We start from the raw sequence: 25,188 nt of genomic DNA, 5'->3' as shown, positions 1-25,188 counted from the left end.
CCATTTTCTCCTCTACATCTGAGATTCTATTTTCTGAATGATCTAGTCTGCTTTTAATACTTTCAAGGGAGTTTTTTACTTCTTGTATTATAGACTTCATCTCTAGCAGTTCTGTTTGAGTCTTTTGTAAAGTGTGTAATTCCTCTTTTAGATCTTGCAAGAATTTCCTCATCTCCTGGAACTCGTCAACTTCTTTCTCCTTTCTCTTTAGCAGTTCTTCATCTATCTTCTCTTCCATCTCTGTTAGCTTAGACATTATGAATGATCTGAATTCCTTATCAGACATTTCCATGATTTTCACTGAACTGCTTGTGGATGAAGAGTTACTCTTTTCCCTTGGAGGAGAGGTATTTTCTCGTTTTCCCATATTTCTCATGATCCAGTGATTTCTTGTCATCTGATGGATGTTGTGTTTCTTTCAAATTCTTCAAGTTCAGCCACTAGCTCGTTTGTTGGAGGCTGAATTATTAGTAGAAAACCTTCATTCCCTTAAAAATCTTAGTTCACTGTAGCCATGTGGAAACTTCTCCTGAAGGCCCGTGGCTTCTTCTGCTGCTAGCTCGTTCGTTGGAGGCTGAATTATTAGTAGAAAATCTTCATTCCCTTAAAAATCTAGTTCACTGTAGCCACTTGGAACCTTCTCCTGAAGGCCTGTGGCTTCTTCTTAATCATAAGACTTGTTAAGTGCTGAATTTTATTCACTGGTTACTAAAATTTGCTTTTCAAATTGGACTGTTCTGATATTTTAAACTGAGATTTAATTCATATATAGGTTTCTTCTGGTGGTTAAATAACATTCACTATATCAGGATAAATATTCTCATATTAGTATTGAAATTCCTGGCAAATCAGATTGATCAATAAAAATGTTCTGCTATTTTTGGAATCTATGTTGCAAATTTCATAAGTAACTAGGCCAAGTAATTTATATTCTTTAAATACCAAAGGCTTACTATATCTGCCAGACCTAATTTGGTATGATGGTCAGACAAATCTCTTTATAATATTTTCATTCCAGAGGCAATAAAACATCTGGTGCCAGGTTCTACCTATGACTCAGTTATTTCATACTGGATGTGAAAACATGCTCCTCCATATAGTATCTCAGTGGTAGATGATTTTCATTATACAATTGACATTGTACAGGTTAACATTTCAAACATTGAGAATTGTTGGCACTGTGATATTTTCAATTTTAGCTTAATATATAGTTTTTTGAATCTGTGTCATCTGGTCTTTCTTGGGTGTTACCTTGACGAACCCAGTAGAGAATCCAACTGTGTCAGGTAGATTGCATTTTTATGAATATTAGGCAACTATTATTGTTTTCAACTGATGACAGGTTTCTACTTTTTTGGTTTTTGGAGAGGTTTTTTTTTTTTTTTTTTTTTTTTGTAATGGGGCACATGGTCTCACCAGAAAGAAAGAGATAGGGCACATGTGCTCACCAGAAAGACAGAGATAGACAGAGAAATAGAAAGTGAGAAATTACCCCCCAGTGGGGATGGCCACGTCACAATCCCTTCTCCTCTATTCTCTTTTCGGGATCTTGGACACACATGCACACATGCCCAGCTTGAGTTTAAGCCACCAGGTCCGGGACTCAAAACACCATTGGCTACATGGGAGTTCAGCAACATAGCCATTATGCTAACTGCTGGTCCCAGGTTTCTACTATTTGAACAATGCCTTTATTTGTTCTTTCTAGCTAAAGCTAATTCTGTAGGCATCCTTCTAATATGATTCAAATCTCCCTGACTCTCCACTGTCACCACTCTATTGCACATTAGAGTAGTTTTTCATCTGGGAAAACATTTTTCATCTGGTTTATCTGTAGACGCTGAGTTCAAATCTAATCTAAACTAACCCTGCAGCCAGAGCAGATATTTTAAAACTCAAATGTGTTTATGCACTCTCCTCTCTCTCTCTTTTTAATTTTTTTTACATTTATTCATTTTTTTCTTTAACAAGTCAGAGAGAGAAAAAAAAGAGAGAGAGGGAAATGACCCCCTTGCAACAGTGTCCTCACATGTGATCCATCCCCTGCCTCAGCCAGCTCTAACCACTGGCCCACATGTGGAGCATGCACAGGGAGACCTTGGGAAGTGAACCCAGAACTTCCCACATGGCTTCAGTGTCACCGAGTATGGTGTACCACTCACCACCACGCTTGGCCCAGGTACTCTCTTTTTATCAGAAACTTCCTTTGCCCTTAAGATAAAAGCCACAGTCTTCAATATGGTCTGCAGTGTCCCACCTGTCTCACGTCCTCTTACCATTCACCTCTGCTGCACTTCATCCCATTACACATGACCTCCAGTTCTTTCAGTGGGCCATACTGTTTCTTGCTGCTCCTTTCTTTTGAATAACTCTTCGCATTCTATATTCTTTGCTCTAATACGCCTCCCATTTCACTCTTACCATGAAAAATCACCTCACCATCACTTTTTTTTTTCTTTTTTTTTCTCCCTAGGGTGAATGTGCTCGTTGGAGACAAGATATAGTGAGAGGAAAGTGAGAAATTACTCCCTCGGGGGATGGCCACCCTGAAATCCCTTCTCCTTTATTCTCCTTCTCCTGAGATTTTGGGCACACACACACACTTTCACATGATCCCCAAGCCACCAGGTGCAGGACTCGGACTGCAGTCAGCCATTTGGGAATCTGGAGGCCTAACCATAACACCACCTGCTGGACCTCTCACCATCACTTCTTCAGGGAAGGCTTACTTGCCCTTTAGTTTACTTCATTGCAAGCTATCGATGGGCAAGAAATGTACCTGGTTTTGCTCACCTTTATCTCTAGGTCTTGGCACTTTGCTTGACATCTAGAAAGTGCTTCATAAATATTTATGTACTATAAGTTAATTTTTAGAACACAAATTCTGATGGAATAACAGTTTCTGATATTCTTCAGCTAATGGTTAAATGTACTAAAAATGATTAAAATTAAGAATATGCCCTGGTGATATTTATAGCTGCCAAAATACACACACACTTCCTCAGCAATGACCTGTTTCTCTCCAGAGACTTCTACCTTTCTTACATTAGAGTAGTAACTTCCAGCAACAATCTTGGCCTATATTAATTTAAAAATGTAGTTTAATGTAAGGTGCTAATTTGCAAGAAATTAAGAAATACATAAATGCAAGTACATAACAACATTCAAAAGAAATGGGCACCTGGATATAAACCATGGTGTTCTACTAACCGCGGGACAGTCGAACAGGTTCCCTGGGGAAGGGAGTGAGAGATGGGACAAACACATGCACACACAATACGAGATGCTGATCAAGTCTTCTTCTTCCTCCGTCTTCCGTTTATTGAGGAGAAATGACGAGTTATATACAGCCGGTGGGCACCAGTTGGTTGCCCGAAATGCAAATGAGATAGAACAGCATGAACCAATCATTGATGTGGGTGGATCTCTCCCATTGCCTAGAAACCCAACCACTTCCGGGAAGAACGGTTGGTCACATGATTTCTGAGAAACGGTTTACTCAGTGAGGAAGTGAAGCCTAATGGTTTCCAAGATGGTGGATAGCTCAAGATGGCTTCCGTATGCAGTGCCCACCACAAACACCAACCAGAATTAATCTCTGGTTAAGATTTTTCTTCATGTATAAACTAATTTAACTGGTAAAAATGTATCTTTGGGGCCAGTCTATCATAGGTGATTAAAATGACTGTATCCTACACAGACAATTGTATGGCTGACTCCCAACCCAGTGGCTGGAGAAACACACCAGGTGTACACACACCTGTGTGCACGTGCGCACAGGCACACCTGTAGACACATGCCCAAAATTCCGAAAGGAGGGAGAAACAGAGAAGAAGAAATTGTAGTGTGACCATGTCTCAGAGGAGGTACTTTTTCACTTTCTCCCTCTTTCTTCATTTCATATGTGCCCGAGTTCAAACGTAAAATTATGGTTGGTGGTCGAAATTATCTGGGCAGGCAAGATTTTTCTAAAAGAGCCTTATAGGATCAAAGTGAAAGTAGGAAAGAATGATATATCATTTGAAAACAAGGATTTTCTAAATTTCAGCCAGGAAGTCCCAGATATTTGCAGAATGTTATACTACTTAGAGAAGAAAAACAAAACGATGAAATAATTAGTTTGATATAAAATATTCCCAGAGTAGTTTTTTTTATGGATTGTGTAAATTATCATTTCAGTATCATATATCTAATATATAATGCATCAAAATTTAATTGTATCTTTTAGACTAATTCAGGAAGAAAAGGAATCTACGGAGCTGCGTGCTGAAGAAATTGAGAATAGAGTGGCGAGTGTAAGCCTGGAAGGCCTGAATTTGGCAAGGGTCCACCCAGGTACCTCCATCACTGCCTCTGTCACAGCTTCATCGCTGGCCAGTTCATCTCCTCCTAGTGGACACTCAACGCCAAAACTCACCCCACGAAGCCCTGCTAGAGAAATGGATCGGATGGGAGTCATGACACTGGTAAGATAATGTCTCTAGAGAAGCTTTGCTTCCTGTAAGGGTAATGATGTATTAGCTAAGTCTTACTGGTCATTTATTCTGGTCTATGGACTTTCTCTGTATTTTATTCTTTTTTTTTCCATGATAACCCAGTGTGATAGGTACAATTACTAATACTATTATGAAATCAGGGTACCTCAGCACACACAGGTGTTGTCACTTTTTAAAGATCACACGACGAGTCAATGGGAGAGCACAGATCTAAAAATCACATTTGAAATTTGAACAACTTAAACCAGTAAGTATATTTTTTTACTGATGACAGATTGATGAGATGAATTTGAACCATATAGATTTAAGAAATAAATAAATTAAGAACAAAAAATATTTATTAGAATTGCTTCAACATACCAAATTAATAACTTATCATTTTATAATATAAACAGTTCCATTTTCACAAGAGCATTGAGAAGCAACAGCAGCTGTTTCCCAATTTTGTGTTAGAGTTCACGTCCACATTTTTGTGTTTATCTTTTAATTCTTTATTTATGTTTGGGATGAAAACTTGGGAGCCTAAATTAGGAAGTCCCCTGAATACAACGGAAGGAAAATCAAAGTGTCCCTTGCTAGAACAATAAAAATTCTGGAAAGTATGGCAGGAATGACTACTTAGTGCCATGATACTTAGCAATTTAATTCTCAGGAAAACTCTGGAGATAGAGGGGCATTATCTCAATAATGAGTGGAGGAAATCAAAGCTTTACGGATATGAATAAATTGCCCATGTTCAACATAGCTAATAAGAGAAGCTAAATTTTTCTTAAAATTTGCCCTATTTAAAAGTGTATGCTATTTTTTTCATCTGTCTTTACCTGGAAACATGTTGAAATGACAGCAATAATGAAGGTTAAAATATTTTGAACTATTTATGAAGGTAAAATTCTGTGTTTCTGTAATATATATTAAAACTATATTATTGGGGTAGAGACTAATGAAAATGCAAATAGTCAAATAGTTTATATGCTATATGCTATAAAATCTATCATAATTGTAAATGGAGAGAAATTAATGAAATGGAGACCAGTAGTTGGCATAAAGGCTATGTCGCTGGACTCCCATGTAGTCAACTGCGGTTCTAGTCCTGGACCCGGTGCCTTAAACTCATGCTGTGCACATGTGTGTGCGTGCCTAAGAACCCAAGAGAAGAATGGAGAAGGGATGGATTGTGGCATGGCCATCCCCCCTGGTGGGTGATTTCTCTCTTTCTCTCTGTCTCTCTCTGTCTTTCTGGTGAGTGCACACACCCTATAGCAAAAGACTCTAAAAAAAAAAAAAAAAAAAAAAAAAAGAAAAATCAATGATATTGCAGAAAGAATGTTAAGCAATGTCTATGGTCCAAAGATTGTGAAGCTGCTCTAAAAGGGGATAATCTTTTAGTCTCTGTGTGTCATGTGTAATATAGGCTAACACACACAAATACATGTGCAAATAAAGTTTATCTACATGCATCATTAAGTGTTTTGTAATAATCTAATAAATTATAAAAGTTAGTGTAATTTGAATTAATTTATATAAATGTAGATAGTATAAAGGGATTTTTAAAGCATTCATCATAAAGTGGAATCAAAGTACAAGTTCGTTTTAGCACTAAGTGTGTTTAAACCCATGCATAACTTTTTCATTATACACATTTTCCTTGAATACCTCCTCCTGGTGAGTTTGTGTGTGTGTATTAAAGGTCTCTCTTAGGGAAAAGCTATCTTATAAAGCCTTAAGTTTTCATTTTTATTTTCAAAATTTTTACTTTATCTTCACAAAATTTTTGAAATATATAAATATATATCTTTGTATGTTTATGTAGATATCTTTTCCTTAATTTTTCAATATAGAATATAAGCAGAAAATTACTTATATTAGAAATATTTCCCACATACTTTTTATAATTATGAGGTTCTAAGCAATCAAACCTGTATAAAAGAAAAATAATGAAATTAAGAAAAAAAGGGAGAGGGACAGTTATCTCTTTAATCTATTGAATCCTCTGCCCCCCTTGCTGGAGAGGGAGGGGGAAGAAAGGGAGAATGCGCACTGCAGAGACAGTAGTCATGTGTTAATCCATTCTTCCCCAATGTTCTTCTCCTCTCAGGATTTTGGTCAAGTGTGCACAGAGGTCCAGCATGTTTATCAAGCCACTGTGTCTGGATATCAAACTACATGGTCAACCATGTGAGATCCAGCCACCTTAACCACCATACTATTGGCTAGCCCCTGCAAAAATTTACATATTTTTAAATAGAATGGACAGTGGCCAATCATAACAATGAATAACTAATTAGAACTGACTCCATCCAGATACAGCATAGCCTTTTGGTCTGTGTACTCAGATAAGCTCACTAAAAATACTGAACTACAGTGATGTGCTTTTTGTAGAAATCTAGGAACACCCCTCTGATTTATCCACTAGGAATATTGTTATCACTGGTTTAGTTCCTATAATATGGAATCCATGTTACATAATGACCAACTTATTACCAAAACAACACTAAAAATCTTGGACTACAGATCACTATACAGTCAGCATTCAAGACAGGGATACTTTGGTTATTTCTCTATGGCTACTTTATATATATATAATTTACTGCATAGTATTTTACTCTTTTAAGTCTTTTCCTATACATTGAAATTCTTACCCTTGAAAGGACTATTATTGATGTAATAATAACATAATCATATAGATGTTGTTAATATATATGTGTGTGAGAAAGATGACAGTGCTCTTATGTATTTTTCTTGAGCAGTCAGTTGGTAATAAATCAATGATAAGTTAATATTATTACATTTTCATTAGAATATTGAAAAAATAGGGCATTTCTTAGAGGGGTAAGAAATAGTTGAAGTGTTTAATATCAAGTTGGAAAAGCAAGAAATAAAATGAAATCTAGAAAGTCCTTCCCGCCTATGGCAAAATACATTTTTTAAATTTGTTTTAGGTTATTACTTTTTTGTTTTATCTCTCTCTCTTTTTTTTATTTTTTAGTTTATTTCTTCCAAGAGACAGAACAAAGTATATGATAGGGAGACCCCTTGACAGTGTCCTACCACACCCTGGCCTCCTCTTCTCTAGACTTTCAGCTGGGCAGTCTCGTGGGTTCAACCAACATGTTCAGGTTGACCTGGGGACCAAACCCAGGACCTTCTCATGTAGCTTCAACATCACGCAGCAGTACCCAACTGCCTGCACCACCTTAGCAAGGCCAAAATTCATGATTTTTGTAGTAAAATTACAGATTAATTTTCTTTTACCTATAGAAAACATTGGAGGAAATTTAATTCTGTTGGACAGAATTCATGTTAGAATAGTTAGAAGAAAACTAGAAATTTTAGGGGCAGAAAACAAGTCTTTGAAAAGATATTGTATTACTTGTACTACTAAACAATTTATAAACATTGTGTGTGGGTTTTTTTATCCTGATAATAAAGTGTATTTTTTATATTTACTTTTACCTGACAATAAATCCGTAAGCACCAAAACCATGCTCGGAATATCTAATTGGAATATTGAATAGGGTAGAATCAACACATTTTCTACTAAGCACAAAAATAAATAAAATAGAACAGTTTAACAACTTACATAAGAAAAAATGAAGAAAGATATTAAGTAAATAAGGTTCATCTTGCATCATAAAAATGGACCTTTTGGGTTTTTTTCCCCAAAATTCTGTGAAGAAAGCAGCAGTCCCAGAAACATACTGAAGCCAGAGCTGTTGGCATTGGGGGTGGGGGGAGGTTGTTAGGATACCAGGAAGTTGGAGATTTGTCAGAAATGGCATACCTGCTCAAAGGAGGCCCAAAGCTCTGCACTGATGCGGCAAAAGGGAGAGTTTATAAACTCTCTATCCTCCTCTGTACTCTGGATCTTTATTCCCATCAGTATTTTCTAGCAAGAATGTCGTCCCGTATTTATGTTTGGCTAGCTCACATTTCTGGTTGGACTCAGTCACTCTAATTCACTCAGTGCTTTATATTCCCCCAAGTCTATGCCTCATTTCCGGGCATGTACGCATAGACCCATCATGGAGACCTGCCTCCCACCTATGTCACCTGAGGGGGTAGCTCTCTGAAGTAACTCCTAGGAGAAGTATTTATAAGATGACAAGGACATTTCTTTAGAAAATATATTTTTTTAAATGATAGCAAGTTGTGGATTCTATTTAACTTTTAACATGGTCAAATGGCAATTATTAATTAGTTCTCTTTTGTATTGTTTTTATTACTGCCAATCACAGCCAAGTGATCTAAGGAAACATCGAAGAAAGGTACTGTAAATAACTTTTATATGATTATTGCTCGAATTTTTTTTAACAAAAGCTTTAAAATGCTGTTTCTTCTATTTGATGTATTTTATTACCATAAAAATATATTTAAGAGCTATTGGATTATTTAAATGTGAGCATAGAAAACAAATACCTCAAAGCCAAAATCTTTTATGCTTTCTGGGACAATGACTAGATTATGAGGAGTAAGTATCTGGTTTTCCATGGAATAGTTAAATCATGGATGGTAAAATTTGATATTTGAGGTCGCTAGGTCAGGTGACAGTAGCCACTGCTAAAGTAGTTTGTTATTCAGAATTCTTAAGATCTGTGGTTGATCTGGAGACAGAAGGAGTAAGGGGAAAGGTTAGATAGGAGCCTTAGGAAAGGACAAAGCCCAGTCAACAGGGGTAGGATTGATCTTTGAATAATTATAGCTGCCTCTGAGATAAGCGGACTCTCTAGTCTCAAGCCTGGCCCTGGGGTGATTAGGGCAGAGGAAGACTGCCTCCAGGCATGTCAGAGCCAGATAGAGAAGATGACCCAGTCTGGGCTCTGAATTGGCTACTTTGCATATGAAGGTCATGGTTCTTAGGGCAGTAGCTTACTTTCACCAGGAATTAACTAGCCCTGGGAGGAGCTGTCTGTCCAAATGCTGGAGCATCAAGAATATAGAAAATAAGAAAATATAGTTAAAATACTACTTTCCTACTAAAAATGAAATCAAGAAAAATCAAGGAAACAAAGTAGATTCCAGTGCTGATCCATAAAATGCCATCGTATTAGATAACTGAGAACTGCAGAGCTTATGGTCATGGCCTATCAGATGGAGAGATTTCAAAGATTCAACCTAGAGTTGGCATTTCGTGGATCAGCACCGAAATCTACATTGTTTCCTATATCCCACATTTATTCTATTGATTTCAAAATGAAACATTCTTGTACAAAATGTTTCACTACAATTGATTTGATTGTTGGAAAGGTGCATGTGTTTTTTTAATTGCAACTTTATATCTCTATTTCTGACAAAAGGTATATCTCTAATTGTTTTAGATTTTGAAGCATATTGTTACAGAACTTCCTCCCATACTATGCTCACATTTGCCAATCTTCCTGTCACAATTACCAAGAATTATTTTCTAACCTTTTATTATTCTCAATTTAAAAGTAAAGTTTTTAATTCTATAAACTGTAACTCAATTTTTAAATGCTTTGGAATACATTTCATCAGAACAACTAACATAAAACACTTCATCTGACGAAGTTATAGTCTGCCAACTTCTCATTTCAAAAATTTCCCACTTAAAAAATATCTTTGTTATGATAACCTGATGATGTAAATACCTTTTAAGTGAATTTATTCAAATATGTGCTGGATACCTTTTTTATAAAGAATTTTGATTCTGCTGTGATGAAATGAATTCTAGATTAGCTTTCTCATAGTTGCTGAATATTGATCTATGTATGGTGTTTATTATTCTTTTTAATGGTTTCTTTTAAATTTTTGCTAAAGAGCAAATGTGCTCCCTGGAGAGAGACATGGTGGGGGGAGAAGAGAGAGAAAAAAGGGAGAGAAACCACACCCCATTGGGGATGGTCACACTACAATCCCTTCTCTATTTCTTGCCCTTTTGGGGAGATTTTGGGTATGCACATGTGCACACCAGGAATGTTTTGCAAACTATTGCATCTGGGACTTGGGGAACACAGCTGGCCATATGAGATCCCTTAACCACCATGCCACCAGCTGCCCCTGTGTTTATTATTATTAAACAGTAGTTTTGTATAGCGAGTCCATGATTTTTAATTATAGTGTTTTCACTTCATTTATTTATTCGCTTGTTTATTTGAGAGAGATTTTTGCTATAGGGCATGTGCGCTCACTGGAGAAGCAGAAAGAGTGAGAATCATTCCCAGGGTGGATGGCCATGCCACGATCCCCCTCCTCTATTCTTCTCCCGGGATCTTGGACATGCATGTACACACACATCCAGCATGATTTTCAAGCGGCTGAGTCTGGGACTCAAACTGCAGTGGGCCAGGTAGGAGTCCAGAGATGTAACTGCTGCATCATCTGATGGTCCCTGTTTTCCCACGTTAGCAAATGTGCAAACTATGCTTTTGAGTACTGTGGATGTATGTATGTAAGACTTGCATGCCCTGTTTTATTGTTGTTTTTAGAATTAATCAAATATCCTTGCTATTATGAGTCTTCATTTGTATTTATTTCAGCTGAAATTAAAAAAGAATTCATTTGGAATGTTCTTAATTCAGGAGTTCTGGGTGATCAGACCTAATACCTGTGCTGGTTCTTGACTTATGCTTAAGAATTAGAGACCGGGACACAGAGGAGAGTAAAGCAGAGCTTATCAGAAAAGGAAGAAAAGCTTCTAATGTGGTGGAAGAGGGCCTGAATGGGCTGCAGAAGAGGGTCTTGAGGAGAGGGGTTTTTATCTAGCTGTCAGAGCTATGGGCTAGCTTTCTCATAAGGAAGGGGGCTTTAGAAAAATTGTTACAAAGTAGCCTGAATGATTTGTTGTTTTCTTTGTGGGGTCAGCAGACCATGGAGTTCTATACTTATTGTTATAATGTAGATACTACATAGCTACACTTGCTTTGGGTTTCAATGTAGCCAGGTTTGGGCTATGAAAACTTTGCCACTGGGACTCCATCTTGGCTCTTTACCCTGTTTGTATGCTCAATATCCCTATGATTGCTTTGTTAGCAAGGAGTCATAAATTCTTTAGAGATATGTACAGGGAATATTGTAAGTTAATCAGACCATAGAGGGAAAACACAGTGACTTCCTTTTGGGGCCCTTACCCTGCCCCTGCAAGTGGGTCTAATTCCTATCTTATTTTTGTTTCTAGATTGCAGTTGTGGAAGAAGATGGTCGGGAGGATAAAGCAACAATTAAATGTGAAACTTCTCCTCCCCCCACCCCTCGGGCCATCAGAATGACACATACCCTCCCTTCCTCCTACCATAATGAAGCCCGAAGGTAAGCCTCTCAAGACACACTGCACAGCAAATACGCTCCTTCCAAAACATTCCTTTTCTTCAGTGTTATCAAGTAGACTACTTAAACATTCATGAGGATAGTCTTGCTTTCTCTTCCCACTATCACTTGTGAAATAACTGCATTTCCATCCTGAGATCAAATTTTTATTTTTTTACTTTTATTTTATTTATTTATTTATTTATTTATTTATTTATTTATTTATTTATTTATTATTATTTTGGAGAGGCTTTTTTGCTATAGGGCGCGTGTGCTAGCAAGAAAGACAGACAGAGAGACAGAAAGCGAGAAACCACCCCCCTCCCAGGGGGATGGCCATGCTGCAATCCCTTCTCCTCTTGGGATCTTGGGCATGCACGCACACATGCCCAGCGTGAGTTTGAGCCACCAGGTTCAGGACTCTTAACTGCGGTCGACTACATGGGAGTCCAGCAACATAGCCATTATGCCAACTGCTGGTCCCTCATATATATATATATATATTTTAATGTATGATATCAGTGCCAGCAGGTGGCACTGGACTTTCACATGGTCAAACATGGTTGGAGTCCTGGACCTGAAGGCTCATGCACTAGCTACCTTTTTCTCCTCTAACTCTCTTTCTCTGGTGGGTGCATGTGCCCTATAGCAAATTAAATAATAACAATAATGAATAAAATTAAATCTTTTTTTTTTAAAGTAACTGTATCTTCATGGTCTTGCAGCTCTTGTGTATTTAGTCAGTGTTTCCTATTAAAATAAGGTCAGGCTAGATAAAGCACTTAAGACTTATAACAAAAACTTAAGAGATTCTGGGCAAGGCTCTGAGCTATGGGCTGGCTTTCTCATAAGAAAGTGGGCTTTAGAAAATTGTTACAAAGTAGCCTGAATGATTTGTTGTTGTTTTATTTTTTGTGGGGTCAGCAGACCATGGAGTTCTGTACTTATTGTTATAATATAGATACTGCATAGCTACAGTTGCTTAGGCTACTCTGTAGCCTAAGAGTTAACTAAGGTCTAAAGAGCCCATGGTTATACCTCATTCACTTTTTTTTTTTTTTAAGTTTATTTCTTCCATCAGAGAGAGTGGGAGAGAGAGTTTCCTAAACTGGATCCTCACATCATGAACCACCCCCAGCCACTCAGACTCATGGGCATTTGTCCCCTGCATGAACAGGGAGGCCTCAGGGTGCAGACCCAGGACTTTCCCAGGTGCCTTCAACCTCACCAAGAATTGTATTATTGCTGTGCCCCGAGTCAGCTACTCATTAACTTTTAGCAGACAAGTATGTACTCCCTGTGGGTTCTGTTGCTGGTCATAATTATAACTTCTCAGGCAGAAGGCTTTTAGAAAGGGGAAGAGGAAGCACATTAACTAACATATTAAAGGAAAAGTCTAGATAGGAAATTATTTCTTTGTCATGGTGACTCCTCGTGTTTTATCCATATAGCTACAAAATCGCAGCTCAGCTATAGTGGTGCAGACTGCCAGGGCACTGAGCCCTTGCAGGCTGGGACCATATGGGAGGCCTGGATCCCACTACTGGTTTGACCTAAGGGCTGAACATATTGGTATGCACTTGTGGTCTCCCTGACTTGGGAGGCTGTGGTAGGAAGATTGTGAGCTGAAGCTGCTCTGGGTAACACAGAGAGATCCCGTTTGAAAGAGCCTGGCATGGTGACACTCACCTGTAATCCCAGATATAAGGCTTACCAAGAGGATCACAACAGTTAAACACTGTCTTTTTTTTTTTGGAGAGGTTTTTGCTACAGGGCGCGTGCGCTCACCAGACAGAGACAGAGAGACAGAAAGCAAGAAATCACCCCCCAGGGGAGATGGCCATGCCGCAATCCCTTCTTCTCCGTTCTCCTCTTGGGATCTTGGGCACACACGTACATGCACCCGATGTGAGTTTAAGCCACTGGGTCTGGTACTCGAACCACAGTCGACTATTTGGGAGCCCAGCTACATAGCCATTAGGCTAACTGCTGGCCCCAACAGTCTTTTTAAGAAAAGAAGTTATTTCTTTGTTTTTAATTTGCTAAAGGGTACATGCACTCCTTGGAGAGAGACACAGAGAGAGAGAAAGAACATGAAAAGGACCTCCCCTGGGGGATGGTCATGCTGCACTCACTCTCCTCCATTCTCCTTTCAGGATTTTGGGCATGCACATGCACACACCCAGCACGTTTTTCAAGCTGCTAGATCCAGGACTCAGACCAGTTAGTTGGGTATGTGGGATCCAACTGCCTTAACCATCATTGGCACTGGCCGCCTCCCTACCACACACACAAAGAGTTCTAACAGATCCTTGTAATAATCAATAATATAAATAAATTGAAGTATGTAGTTAACATCTTAAATGTTATGTCCTTTTATTATCTTATCAAATTGTAGCATCTCTGAACACATAATTGACATAACTAGATATGATGACTTGATTAATATTTTAATAATTTATCTTCTTGGGCCAGCCAGTGGCATAGTGGTTAAGGCGTTAGTCTCCCACATAGCCAATACAGTTCGAGTCCCAGCTTGAAAATCTTGCTGAGCACATGAGTGTCCAATATTCCAGGAGAATGGAGGAGAAAGGATTGCAGTGTAGCCATCCCCCCAAGGAGTAATTTCTCAATTTCCCTTCCACTGTCTGTCTGTCTTTCAGTCTCTCTCCACCTTTCCCCACCACAGCAAGCACACTCACCCTGTGGCAAAAAACTTAAAGACAAAAAGAGTTTATCTTCTAAGTAGTATATTTTACTACAAATGCTTTTGAAACCAAAGCTTTCTGTGCTGACAAACACTTTTTTTTTCCTATTTCAATGATTTTTCATCTCTACTATAGAAAAAACTAGTTATTTCAGCTTCAAAACTTACTTCACTCACCAAGTAAAGAGTGAATTATATTTTAGCATAGTAGGAGCTATTGCTTTGGCGGTTAGGGAATGTAAACTCTCATGAATTAGGATGAATAAATAAAGTTAAGTAAATCATCATGGTACTATCAAATCAACAACCTCAAAAACTTACTTATAGCAATAGATGGGGCCAGCAGATAGTGTGGTAGTTAAGGCACCAAACACTCCCACATGGCCGACCATGGTTCAAGTCCCGGACCTGATGGCTCGCTTTCTCACTTTCTCTGTGTGTGTGTGTGTGGTCAAATTAAAATAAATGAATGGATAAATAAAATTAAATAAAAAATAATTCTTAAAAAAAAACCCTTACTTACAGAAATATGTATTAGACCTCTCCTATTGGTACAGTGACAAGTACACAGACCAGACTTGAACTAGATCAACTGCTTGGAAATCATGTCAGCATGTTATGTATGTAAGAGGATACTTGAGAACTGTAACTAGATATGAAATATACCATAGCCATGAAGGCATCTTATTTGTTGCTTCTAGACCTTACTCAGATGATTTTAAATGACGTGAATTAGATTGCAAAATCTTAAAATGATGACGAGAGAATCTCAGTGAAATCATAGGTTAGAATAATAACTTCATCTTCATGATTTAAATGACATAGCTCAATGTCTTACCATCGGTCATTATGTGGCAGATTGGAAAAACTAAATCCGAGAATGAGATATGGGTCAAGTGCTAAATAACAGTTCATCGGGACCAGCAGTTAGTGTAATGGCTATGTCACTGGACTCCCATGTAGTTGAACGCGGTTCGTGTCCTAGACCCAGTGGCTTAAAACTCATGCCGGGCACGTGTGCATGTGTGCCCAATATCCTGAGAGGAGAATGGAGGAGAAGGGATTGCGGCATGGCCATCCCCTCTGGGGGGTGATTTCCTGCTTTCTGTCTCTCTGTCTCTGTCTGACTGGTGAGCACACATGCCCTATAGCAAAAACCTCTCAAAAAAGAAAAAAAAATTAAAATAACAGTTCATGTAATATACTGTTAATAAACCAGCCTATGTATGTTGATCAGTTTGAGCTTGGGTAAAGAATTGGCAGGGGTGGGGAGACACATGGGACAAAAATTAATTTTTCTTGGAAAACTTTGGAGATTCAGGGCCCTGAGGCTGAGGAAACTACACTTTAATAGCTTACGAGGAAACCTGGGAAGAAAGTGTCAAAATAGCCTTCCAAGCCTACTTGTTCCTTTTTTGTACATGTATAAAAGACATCTTCTGGGACCTGTGGGTTTTGCATCAAAATGAACTATCTGCCATTTTTGTATTTTGCAGTAGTTTATCCGCCTCTCTTGAGCCAGAAAGCCTTGGGCTTGGCAGTGCCAACAGCAGCCAAGACTCTCTTCACAAAGCCCCCAAGAAGAAGGGAATCAAGTCTTCAATAGGACGTTTATTTGGTAAAAAGGAAAAAGCACGTCTTGGCCAGCTCCGTAAGTATCTTGTGTTTGACTTTGCACTTTACTCATTTTAGTTACTTCTGAGTGCCCGTCTTGCTTTCATTTCATTTCTCTTCATTTCTTCTCTTTCCCACCTGAAAATCTTTCCATTTTAATCAGTTTTGTGAACCCAATATAGCTGAATCATGCTTAATAAAATCACAGTGAAAGAATATGGCTAAACTCTCCCAGTCCTTTTATTTATCTGTTAACAGCCATGGCTAGAACTTCCCCAGTGCTAACTCTTCTGACAAGCAGCGAGTGTTATTGCTGCCACCTCTTCTTTACAGATAAGTAAACCATGTCTTAGCAATCTACAGAGCTGGGATATTCATGCTCGCGCCAAGATTTCAAAATCAGCTTAAAACCATTGAGTTTAAGGTACAGATACTGTATGCAAGCTTAGCTATGTGAATTTAAAGACTTTTCTGTTGGGAAAAAAAAAAATGAGATACTTATAAAAATCTGAAAAAAATTTCAAATCATAGTAAAGTGGTATAATATGTAGGATATAAAATGTAAAAGATAGGATTTCTTCGTTTAAAGTTATTATAGCTTTTCCTTAATTAAACTCTATAGCACAGAGGTAAAGAAGTGGAGAAAGAGTCGGGCAATAGGGATTGTTGTTGTTAGTGACTATTTGAATAAAAGTATAAATCAGTATATTTGAAATGATTATGTATATTTATAAATAGATACATACAATATACATATAAAATTGAAACAAAGAATATGAATTATTTCTGAAAAAAAATATATGCTTGGCTTTGTTGTTGTTGTCTTCCTAGATATTTATTTTTAGAGTTAAATTTTTTGGGAGAGGGTTGAACTATCTCTAATGGTAAAGGCTAAACACAGTGATACAATTTTCAGTATTTCCTTTGGTTTCTCAATTTAAAAAAAAAAAATGATTATTTACAAAATGCCCCAACTCAATTTCCTTTCCTAGCACAAGAATTGCTGTGTATGAAATTAGTGTTTACAGACTTATGACTATGGTATTATTTTAAAATTCCTTTGCTGATTTCTTCAGTGTGTAATCCAGACAAAGCATTTGAAGCTCTAGGAAACTGATATGTAACCAGCTGTGTGATTAAGGGAGGTTAAATTCACTTTAGACTTCTATTTCTCCTGAGAAATTTCTTAGGCTGTAAAAAACATTATTATATAAGGAAGGAAGCGAGAAACTGATTTTTTAATATAAAATATATATGCCAAATATTATTTTAAAATTTCTATATATATATATATATATGCATATATATATGTTCATCTTAGGTTCTATAGTTTACTTTTTTCTTTGAAAATGTATTTAATTGTCTTCACTTAAATTTTTCTAATTCTGTATTTAACTCAATAAAGAATTTTGCCAGTTGGGCCAGCAGGTGGAGTGGTGGTTAAGATGCTAGACTCCAAGTGGCTGAGCACAGTTTGAGTCTCAGACCTGGCAGCTTGAAAATCATAGTGGGTGCATGTGCGTGTGTACCCAAAATCCTCAGAGGAGAATGGAGAAGGGATTAAGCATGGCCATCTCCCTGGGGGTGATTTCTAATATTCTCTCTCACTGTCTCTTTCTGTCTCTCTCTCTCTGGTACTTGCCTACGACAAAAACCTTTAAAAAATTGTCAACAATATTCTGTAAAAATCAGGGTATCCAAGATGTAGTGAAAGCCTAGAAAAGCAGAAATCTTTCTAGAAACACAGCCTTTATTATCCTTTAGCGACTATGTCATCAGTCAAAACAGATGACAATGGGCTCAATTAAAATGACATCATTATCAACCTCGACAAAGTTACAAAGTAACAATGGTTGTTTGGGTTCACATCATAGACCTGGGAGGACTTCTAAGCTCTGAGCAATTTTATTTTACCCCATGGAACAATAGAGGTCCAGTGTGAGCAAAGCCAGGCAACACCAAGCACAGGTGGAAATACCAAATGAGGAAGAAAAAGGACAAACGCTCTATCCATGGGACCATGTGCGAGCTACACAGAAGACAAATCAAGGCTCCAAGAGAAACCAAGAATACAAAGTCTTTATTGAAAATAAGACCTGAGGAAATGTGGAGAAAATATAGGTATACGTAGGCTCCAAGGAACCATTTCTGTACCAGGAGAAAACAGAACAGTGCCCCCACTGGAACTTCGGTTCAGAGGTATGGAAAAGCATCTCTCACGATCATGATTTTGACGTCTTGATCAGAAAATACAGGAATAAGAGCACTGCCACTGTTCTTTCTTCTACCATTAAAAGTCTAAATAGCACATTTAAAAAATGTCATGAAAAACAATAAAGATCTGATGGTGTCAAAAAAACAAATTTAAAATTTTGAATCATGTCGTAATATTTAAAACACTTTAAGAGTTATTAGCTCATAAAGATGGAGGATGTAAGTTTGAGAGCAGGTCTGCTACACACCTATAAATAAAATACGGTACCAAGGAAGAAAACAATAAGCAGAACTATGAAAATGTTTCCTTGGTTCCATCATAAATGAGAAACCATGAAAGAGGAGTTTGTGATAATTCACAAGGGAAAATGCTGGGATAAGAATTCTTTGCCTTCGGGACCAGCAGTTAGCGTAATGGCTATGTTGCTGGACTCCCACGTAGTCGACTGCGGTTTGAATCCCGGAGCCGGTGGCTTAAACTCACACCAGGCACGTGTGCGTATGTGCCCAAGATCCTAAGAGGAGAATGGAGGAGAAGGGATTGCAGCATGACCATCCCCACTGGGGAGTGATTTCTTGCTTTCTGTCTCTGTCTCTCTCTGTCTGTCTGGTGAGCACATGCGCCCTATAGCAAAAACCTCTCAAAAAAAAAAAAAAAAAAAAGAATTCTTTGCCTTGTATAATACTTTGAAAAGTCAGGGTTATACTATAGACTTTAAATGTGGCAGGTCAGTCAGTGTCACCGCATTGATAACCCCAGCCTTGAAGAATCGAACTCAATTTGCTCATTGTCTATTTCTAAAAACATGTTACTAGCAGAAGCAGCATACATACGAAAACACCAAAACGCAAAGGAAGAGACATATTGAATGGCAACTGAATAATGTTTAATAGAATGAAACCAAACAGAATTATTTCATTCCAAAAAATCTGTCATGGTATTTCTTTTCTGAATGATTGGTTCCCCTAAATCAGAAGCACAGCACAGAGACAGGTGTGGTAGAAATGGGAGGTTTCAAATTTTCATAGGATTTGCTAATTAAAATGTTAATTTGGGACATCAAGTTATGGGCAAGGCATAAAATAGCAGGGAGTGGCATGAGATAAAATGGAGTAGGAAGCACCTAGTTTTCCATTCAAGACATTCCAATTTAATTTTTAAGTACTATGTAGGAAAAACAAGGTATATGTACAAGGGGTGTTCAAAAAGTTCATGAAAGTGCATGTTATGAAAAAACTGGGCAAAGATTTCAAAATTTTTCCCACCAAAATAAATTCTTATTTTAATTCCACCTTTCCACAAGCTTTTTGATGTCCCCTCATGCAAGCCACGTCTATGAGAAGGCCACAAATGAATTTGAAAAAAGTCTCTTGGCAAATAAAATGTCCCTTGTGGCATCCTTGGAGATCTGGTTTTAGTTTCTCCTTTTCTGTTTCTCTCTCTTTTACTTTGGCCCACTACCTTATTCTGTCACAAACACCAGAATGAAAAGATGAATAAACAGGTTTGGTAGTCTCACTGAAGGACAAGAAGACAGCCGGGTCAATAAATACTCCTGCTGACTTCCAGGAGCCTATTATAGTGGGTCATCAGAAAAGTCATGACGTATTTTTTCCATGTGAAAATGTGTCACGACTGTTCCAGTGGCCCAGTAGATCCAGGGTGTTACAGTAGACCAGGGAGCATGACCCTCCTGAGCCCTGATTCATGCCTCTAGATGCCGGGCAGCTCTGGCAGTTCAATTAGTGCTCACATGCGCTTGTATCTAATCTGTAGCTTAAAAATCATCACTTGCTTCTGCCATCCTCCTCAAATACTGACTTACCTTTCTGGTACTTAATAGCTAAGATTAAGTCAGTTACATACAAGTTCTCTTTTTACTTCATCTGTCAAACTCTTTACAACCTACCACAGACTGAAGTCCATATATACTGTTAAAAATTCTAGAAATTGTTACTACAGAAATTCTAGATACAAATGCAAGTCTTAACTAACATGGAAAATTGGTTAGGAGAACAAAGGCTAAGACCTGTCAAAGCAATTCAAGAGAATGATAACATACTCATAATTACATTTGTGAGATGTAAAATTAAAGAAGCAGCAGTATATCTAAAATAGGACTTCTCCACCTAACACAGATTTTAAAATATGTTATTACTGGGGCAACAGGTTGCATAGTGGTTAAGGCGCTGGACTCTCACATGCCGACTGTGGTTTGACTCCTGGACTGGAGGCTTGAAATTCATGCCAGGCATGCTCAAAGTCCCAAGGAGAATAAAGGAGAAAGGATTACGGCATGGTCATCCCTCCCCTCAGGGGTGAATTCTCACTTTCTCTCCCTCTCCTTCTCTCTCTGTCTCTCTGGCCAGCACACATGCCCTATAACAAAAGCCTTTCTTAAAAAAAAAAAAAGTGTTACTAAAGCAAGAAAGTAACCAATGATAAATATGAGTGAGTAGCATATTCTTGTAAAAATAATCTCAGAAATGGTGTCAGGCAAAATCAACTGATAATTGGAAAAACTCCCCAGATCAAAAGGGAAATTCTAAAATATGTATTACTTTTGTTTAGTGATATTTAAATGAAATATTTACATTAAAAATTATGAACAAATTGCTTATAAATGAAGTGATGCTACTTTGGATCAAGGTTATTAGTGGCATGACTAGGTCTCACTCTATCCCTTAAATTAGAAGTTGAAATGTAAATAAATAAATTTAAAAGAAAGTAAATTCATTCAAAAAAAGCCAATGAATACAATGGAGGTTTATTTACCTGCTGTAAATGGAGCATAAAAATAAGTGAAGCTATTCAAAATCTCTAATTTTGACTTTATTACTTGCTTGAAGTTAAAGAGTTGACTCGAAAAAGAGGCATAAACAAGAGAATGTTAAAATGCAAGAAGAGTTGAAATTTTGAGGGTAAAAACAAAGCCACGTATGTCATTCAAAATAATTTATTTATTTCTATTTTCATTGTACAAACATATGTTGAACTGTTAAGTACAGAATACCAATCATGGACTTTAGGAAAATTGTATGGCTGTGACATCAAAGAATTTTCAATTGAGTAAGAATAGTATACAAACATATTCAGCCTTTATATTTAGAAAAATTAAAAATAAAACAATAAAATAACTTCACCATGTCTCTGGCCCAGAAAAGTTTTACCTGCCATATTGTCTGTCCTGTCAGGGCCACTAGGAACAGTGATTTTGAACCCTGAGATCTGTGTGTATGCATACTAATTGGAATCCTGTCTAGCTTGCATTTTAATTTTATCTGAAGGCATTAACCTATTTGAAAACAGAATAAATTAAGCTATGTTAAAAATAGCAATGTCAGACTAAGCTTCTTTCTTTCTTTGACAAGTTACTCAGTAACAGATCAGGAAAAAGAGTGGGCGTACTGTGAGTCGTGATATCCCTGTGGACAAGATTCACAATGTCTAAGTGATGAAACAATTAGATGGGGTTTATAACTATTTAAATAATCCTCGCCCAATATTGCTTATAAGTAGAGTGATGCTACTTGGATCAAGGTTACTGGTGGCATGACTAGGTCTCATTCTGTCTCTGACCCATTCATTCCTCAGATGGGAGGGTGGGGAATGACAAAGCTAGCCGCCAGGTCTGGGACTCAAACCACGGTCAGCCATGTGGGAATGTCCAGTGCTTTAACCTCTACACCACCTGCTGGTCCTCTAGAAGTAAACACTTTAATAGTGCAGATAACTCATTAATGAAGTACTATTGTTATATTAAGGACATATTAATAGATATTATATAATTGGTGAGATGAAAGCAACTTTTCCATTCTATTCTGCTGTAGTAAAGTAAAAGCTCTGGACTAGTATCTATTCTGCTTATAGCACTTTTGAAAGCCCCTTATCACCTTGGAGAAAATTGGAGATTAAGATTAGGCTACTATGTGGAACTGAAATCAAGTACAGAGTGCTTAAGTATCAGGTTATTAGAAAAGTCATGACGTGTTTCTATGTAAAAATGTGTCACGATTTTCTGGATGACCCAATACATAAGGTGCTTAGCAGTATCAAGTACATAATAACAACTCAATTAATGTTGATAGTTGTTCTATTGTGGCCTTTAAAATCTAAGACTTTATTCTCCTTCCTGACCTTCCTCCATAGTGGATTACAAACATTTGAAGAGTTGCTTTATGGAAGAACTTTTGACTTTTTGCTTGTACATTGAGTGAGGATACAAAACTAGAACCAAAGTATTAAATTATTTTTAAAAAATCAGCTTTATCTCAAAAATAAGAAAGAATGGGAACAGCAAATGTCATAATGGTTATATCACTGGACTCCCATGTAGTCAAATGCAGGTGGAGTCCTGCACCCAGTGACTTGAAACTCATACCGGGTGCATGTGTGTGCATGCTAAAATTCCAAGAGGAGAGTGGAGAAGAGATTATGGCATAGCCATCACCTCTGGAGAGTGATTTCTCATTTTCCATCTCTCTGTCTCTCTTTGGTGAGCATATGCGTCCTATAGCAAAAATCTCTCCTAAAAAAAAATAAGAAAGAATACCAGGTGTCAGAATTACATATAAAACAACTAGCTTAAGGGGTGATAAGTTCTTTATAGCTGGAGACTGTACAGTGAAAGCTAGACAGAGCCATTGTGGAAGAGATCTAATCATAGGAACTGTAGTTGGACTGGATGATCTCTAAGGTCTACTTAAACACTAATAATCCTGAATCCACGGAGCTCTAACATTTAAATATTTTCTTCGACAACTCTTCTTTCTACTAGTTCTATACCATAAATTATTTGTTATGAAAATAAATTTCTATCTTTAAGGTTACGGACTTTTAGAGCTAGAAGATAGCTAAAGGTCCTAGAAGATTTCTAAAGATTACTTTAGGGGCTGGCAGGTGGCGTGGTTGTTAAGGACACTGGACTCCCACTGTGGTTCAAGTCCTGGACCTGGCCGCTTGCTTTCTCATTTTCACTTTCTCTTCCTCTCTCTGTCTCTCTCTCTCTCTCACTCTATCCTTCTCTGGTCAAAAGTAAAATAAATTAATAAATAATGTTAGATAATTCTTTTAAAAAAATAACAAGAAGATTAATGACCTACATCCTATACTTAGAGAAACTGAGGTGTTTTCATATGGCCAAGCAACTACATAGTAGGAGAGCAGATAGTGATTCCTCTCTCTTACTTCCTGGGCTAGTGTTCCAGACAGCATAGATTTGTGACTGTTTCAACAAAGAAATATCTCATCAAGATCTTAGCCCTGTAGAACTTGTTTGGGAACTTAAAAAGTTGAAGATATGATTATTTACTTCAGAAAGTTTCTAACTTCTTAAAGATAGTAGATATAAGCTTATTAAAAAGTAAATAAGGGGACCAGCAGTTGGCATAATGGCTATGTCGCTGGATTCCCATGTAGTCGATCACGGTTCAAGTCCCAGACCCAGTGGCTTAAACTCGTGCTAAGATGTGTGTGCGTGCCCAAGATCCCAAGAGAAGAATGGACGAGAAGGGATTGCTGCATAGCCAACTCCCCTGAGGGGATGATTTCTCGCTTTCTCTCTCTCTCTTTCTGGTGAGCACACTTGTGGTATAGCGAAAACCTCCACAAAATAACAATCGAAAAATAAATAAGAGTTCAAGGCAACAGTAAAAAGAAACATCAGGTGGAATATATTATAAATTTTCTAATAAAAGATATAGACACACTATTTAGAAAGAGTTTAGTTGATTAATTTTTTTCTCTCCCTGGATATATTTTATTCCATTAGGAATGTCTAAGTGCATTTTTCCTACAGAATTGAAATGATACACAGCTAGAATTTTGTATCAATGTCTCTATGAGAAAAGGATCTTGAAGCCCCATGAAGACTAACTCCAAAGGGAGTGTGGGAGAAGGAAGCTTGGGTCTTTTCTATAGTTAATTAGGAAGTGGGTACTGGCTGGCATCAGGAGTGTGAGATCACAGTATCAAGCAAAGGAAATAATTAGGACTGAGTGTCAAGTTATGCAGCTACAAAGACCCTGTTAATGCAACTTGAAGTAGAGCCAAGCACACAACAATCAATTCCAGCAAGTGTTGGCTCCAGAGCAGTTTACCAGCTTGGGGTATGGGGAAAGTGTCTGAAGAAGACACAGAGCTGTTACAACATTTACCGTTTCTGGGGGAATCATCTGCTCCATGTAATTTTAACATATTCATCAGATTATCTACCACTTGGGAAACACCAGGACTTCAGAGAGCCCTAATAGTGATTATGATGAAGAAAGAAAAACAAAATATGCATTTTGAACTTTGCTGGTGTCAACAGTGAGTGATCAGGATAAAGATGAAGCCCTTCATATAGGAAGGGAAATCAGTATTTTGATTCATCAGATTATCTACCACTTGGGAAACACCAGGACTTCAGAGAGCCCTAATAGTGATTATGATGAAGAAAGAAAAACAAAATATGCATTTTGAACTTTGCTGGTGTCAACAGTGAGTGATCAGGAAGGGAAATGAGTATTTTGCAGATATCTGTAGTCCAATGTTTATTATAATATTGTTCTCAAGAGATAAGACATGAGATCCATCTGTGTCCATCAACAGACGGAAGCGTAAGGAAAACGTGGTATTATACATAGAGCGAAACACTGTTCAGACATTAAAAAGAATATAAAATCTGATCATTTGAAGCAAGATATGTGAACCCAGGTGACATTATAAGTGAAATAACCAGAAAAATCATGTATTCTCATTCATATGTGGAAACTAAAAATGTTGATCTCATAGAAGTTGAAAGTAGAATGGAGAGTGATTTCTAGAAGCTGGGAAGAATGAGGGGTGGGAAAGATGAAGAGATATTGGATAACAGACACAGCATTAAAGTTAGTAGGAATAAGTTCTAGTGTCAT

General features: G+C 37.6%; 1 protein-coding gene across 24 annotated transcripts in view; it reads left to right on the top strand.

Moving 5' to 3' along the window:
• PPFIA2 (PPFI scaffold protein A2) overlaps window positions 1–25,188 on the top strand; it is a 533,343-nt gene that overhangs the window by 442,858 nt on the left and 65,297 nt on the right. For all 24 annotated transcript variants that reach the window (XM_027769717.1, XM_006142879.3, XM_006142880.3 and 21 more), the window contains 4 exons: window positions 4,229–4,466; window positions 8,732–8,761; window positions 11,629–11,759; window positions 15,960–16,114. In XM_027769717.1, the coding sequence (XP_027625518.1) occupies window positions 4,229–4,466; window positions 8,732–8,761; window positions 11,629–11,759; window positions 15,960–16,114 (554 nt within the window). The remainder of the gene's footprint in view (window positions 1–4,228; window positions 4,467–8,731; window positions 8,762–11,628; window positions 11,760–15,959; window positions 16,115–25,188) is intronic.

The sequence above is a fragment of the Tupaia chinensis genome, unplaced genomic scaffold (genome assembly GCF_000334495.1).
Source record: "Tupaia chinensis unplaced genomic scaffold, TupChi_1.0 Scaffold000085_1, whole genome shotgun sequence".
NCBI classification, from domain to species: Eukaryota; Metazoa; Chordata; class Mammalia; order Scandentia; family Tupaiidae; genus Tupaia; species Tupaia belangeri.
This window is presented reverse-complemented; position numbering and strand designations above follow the sequence as displayed.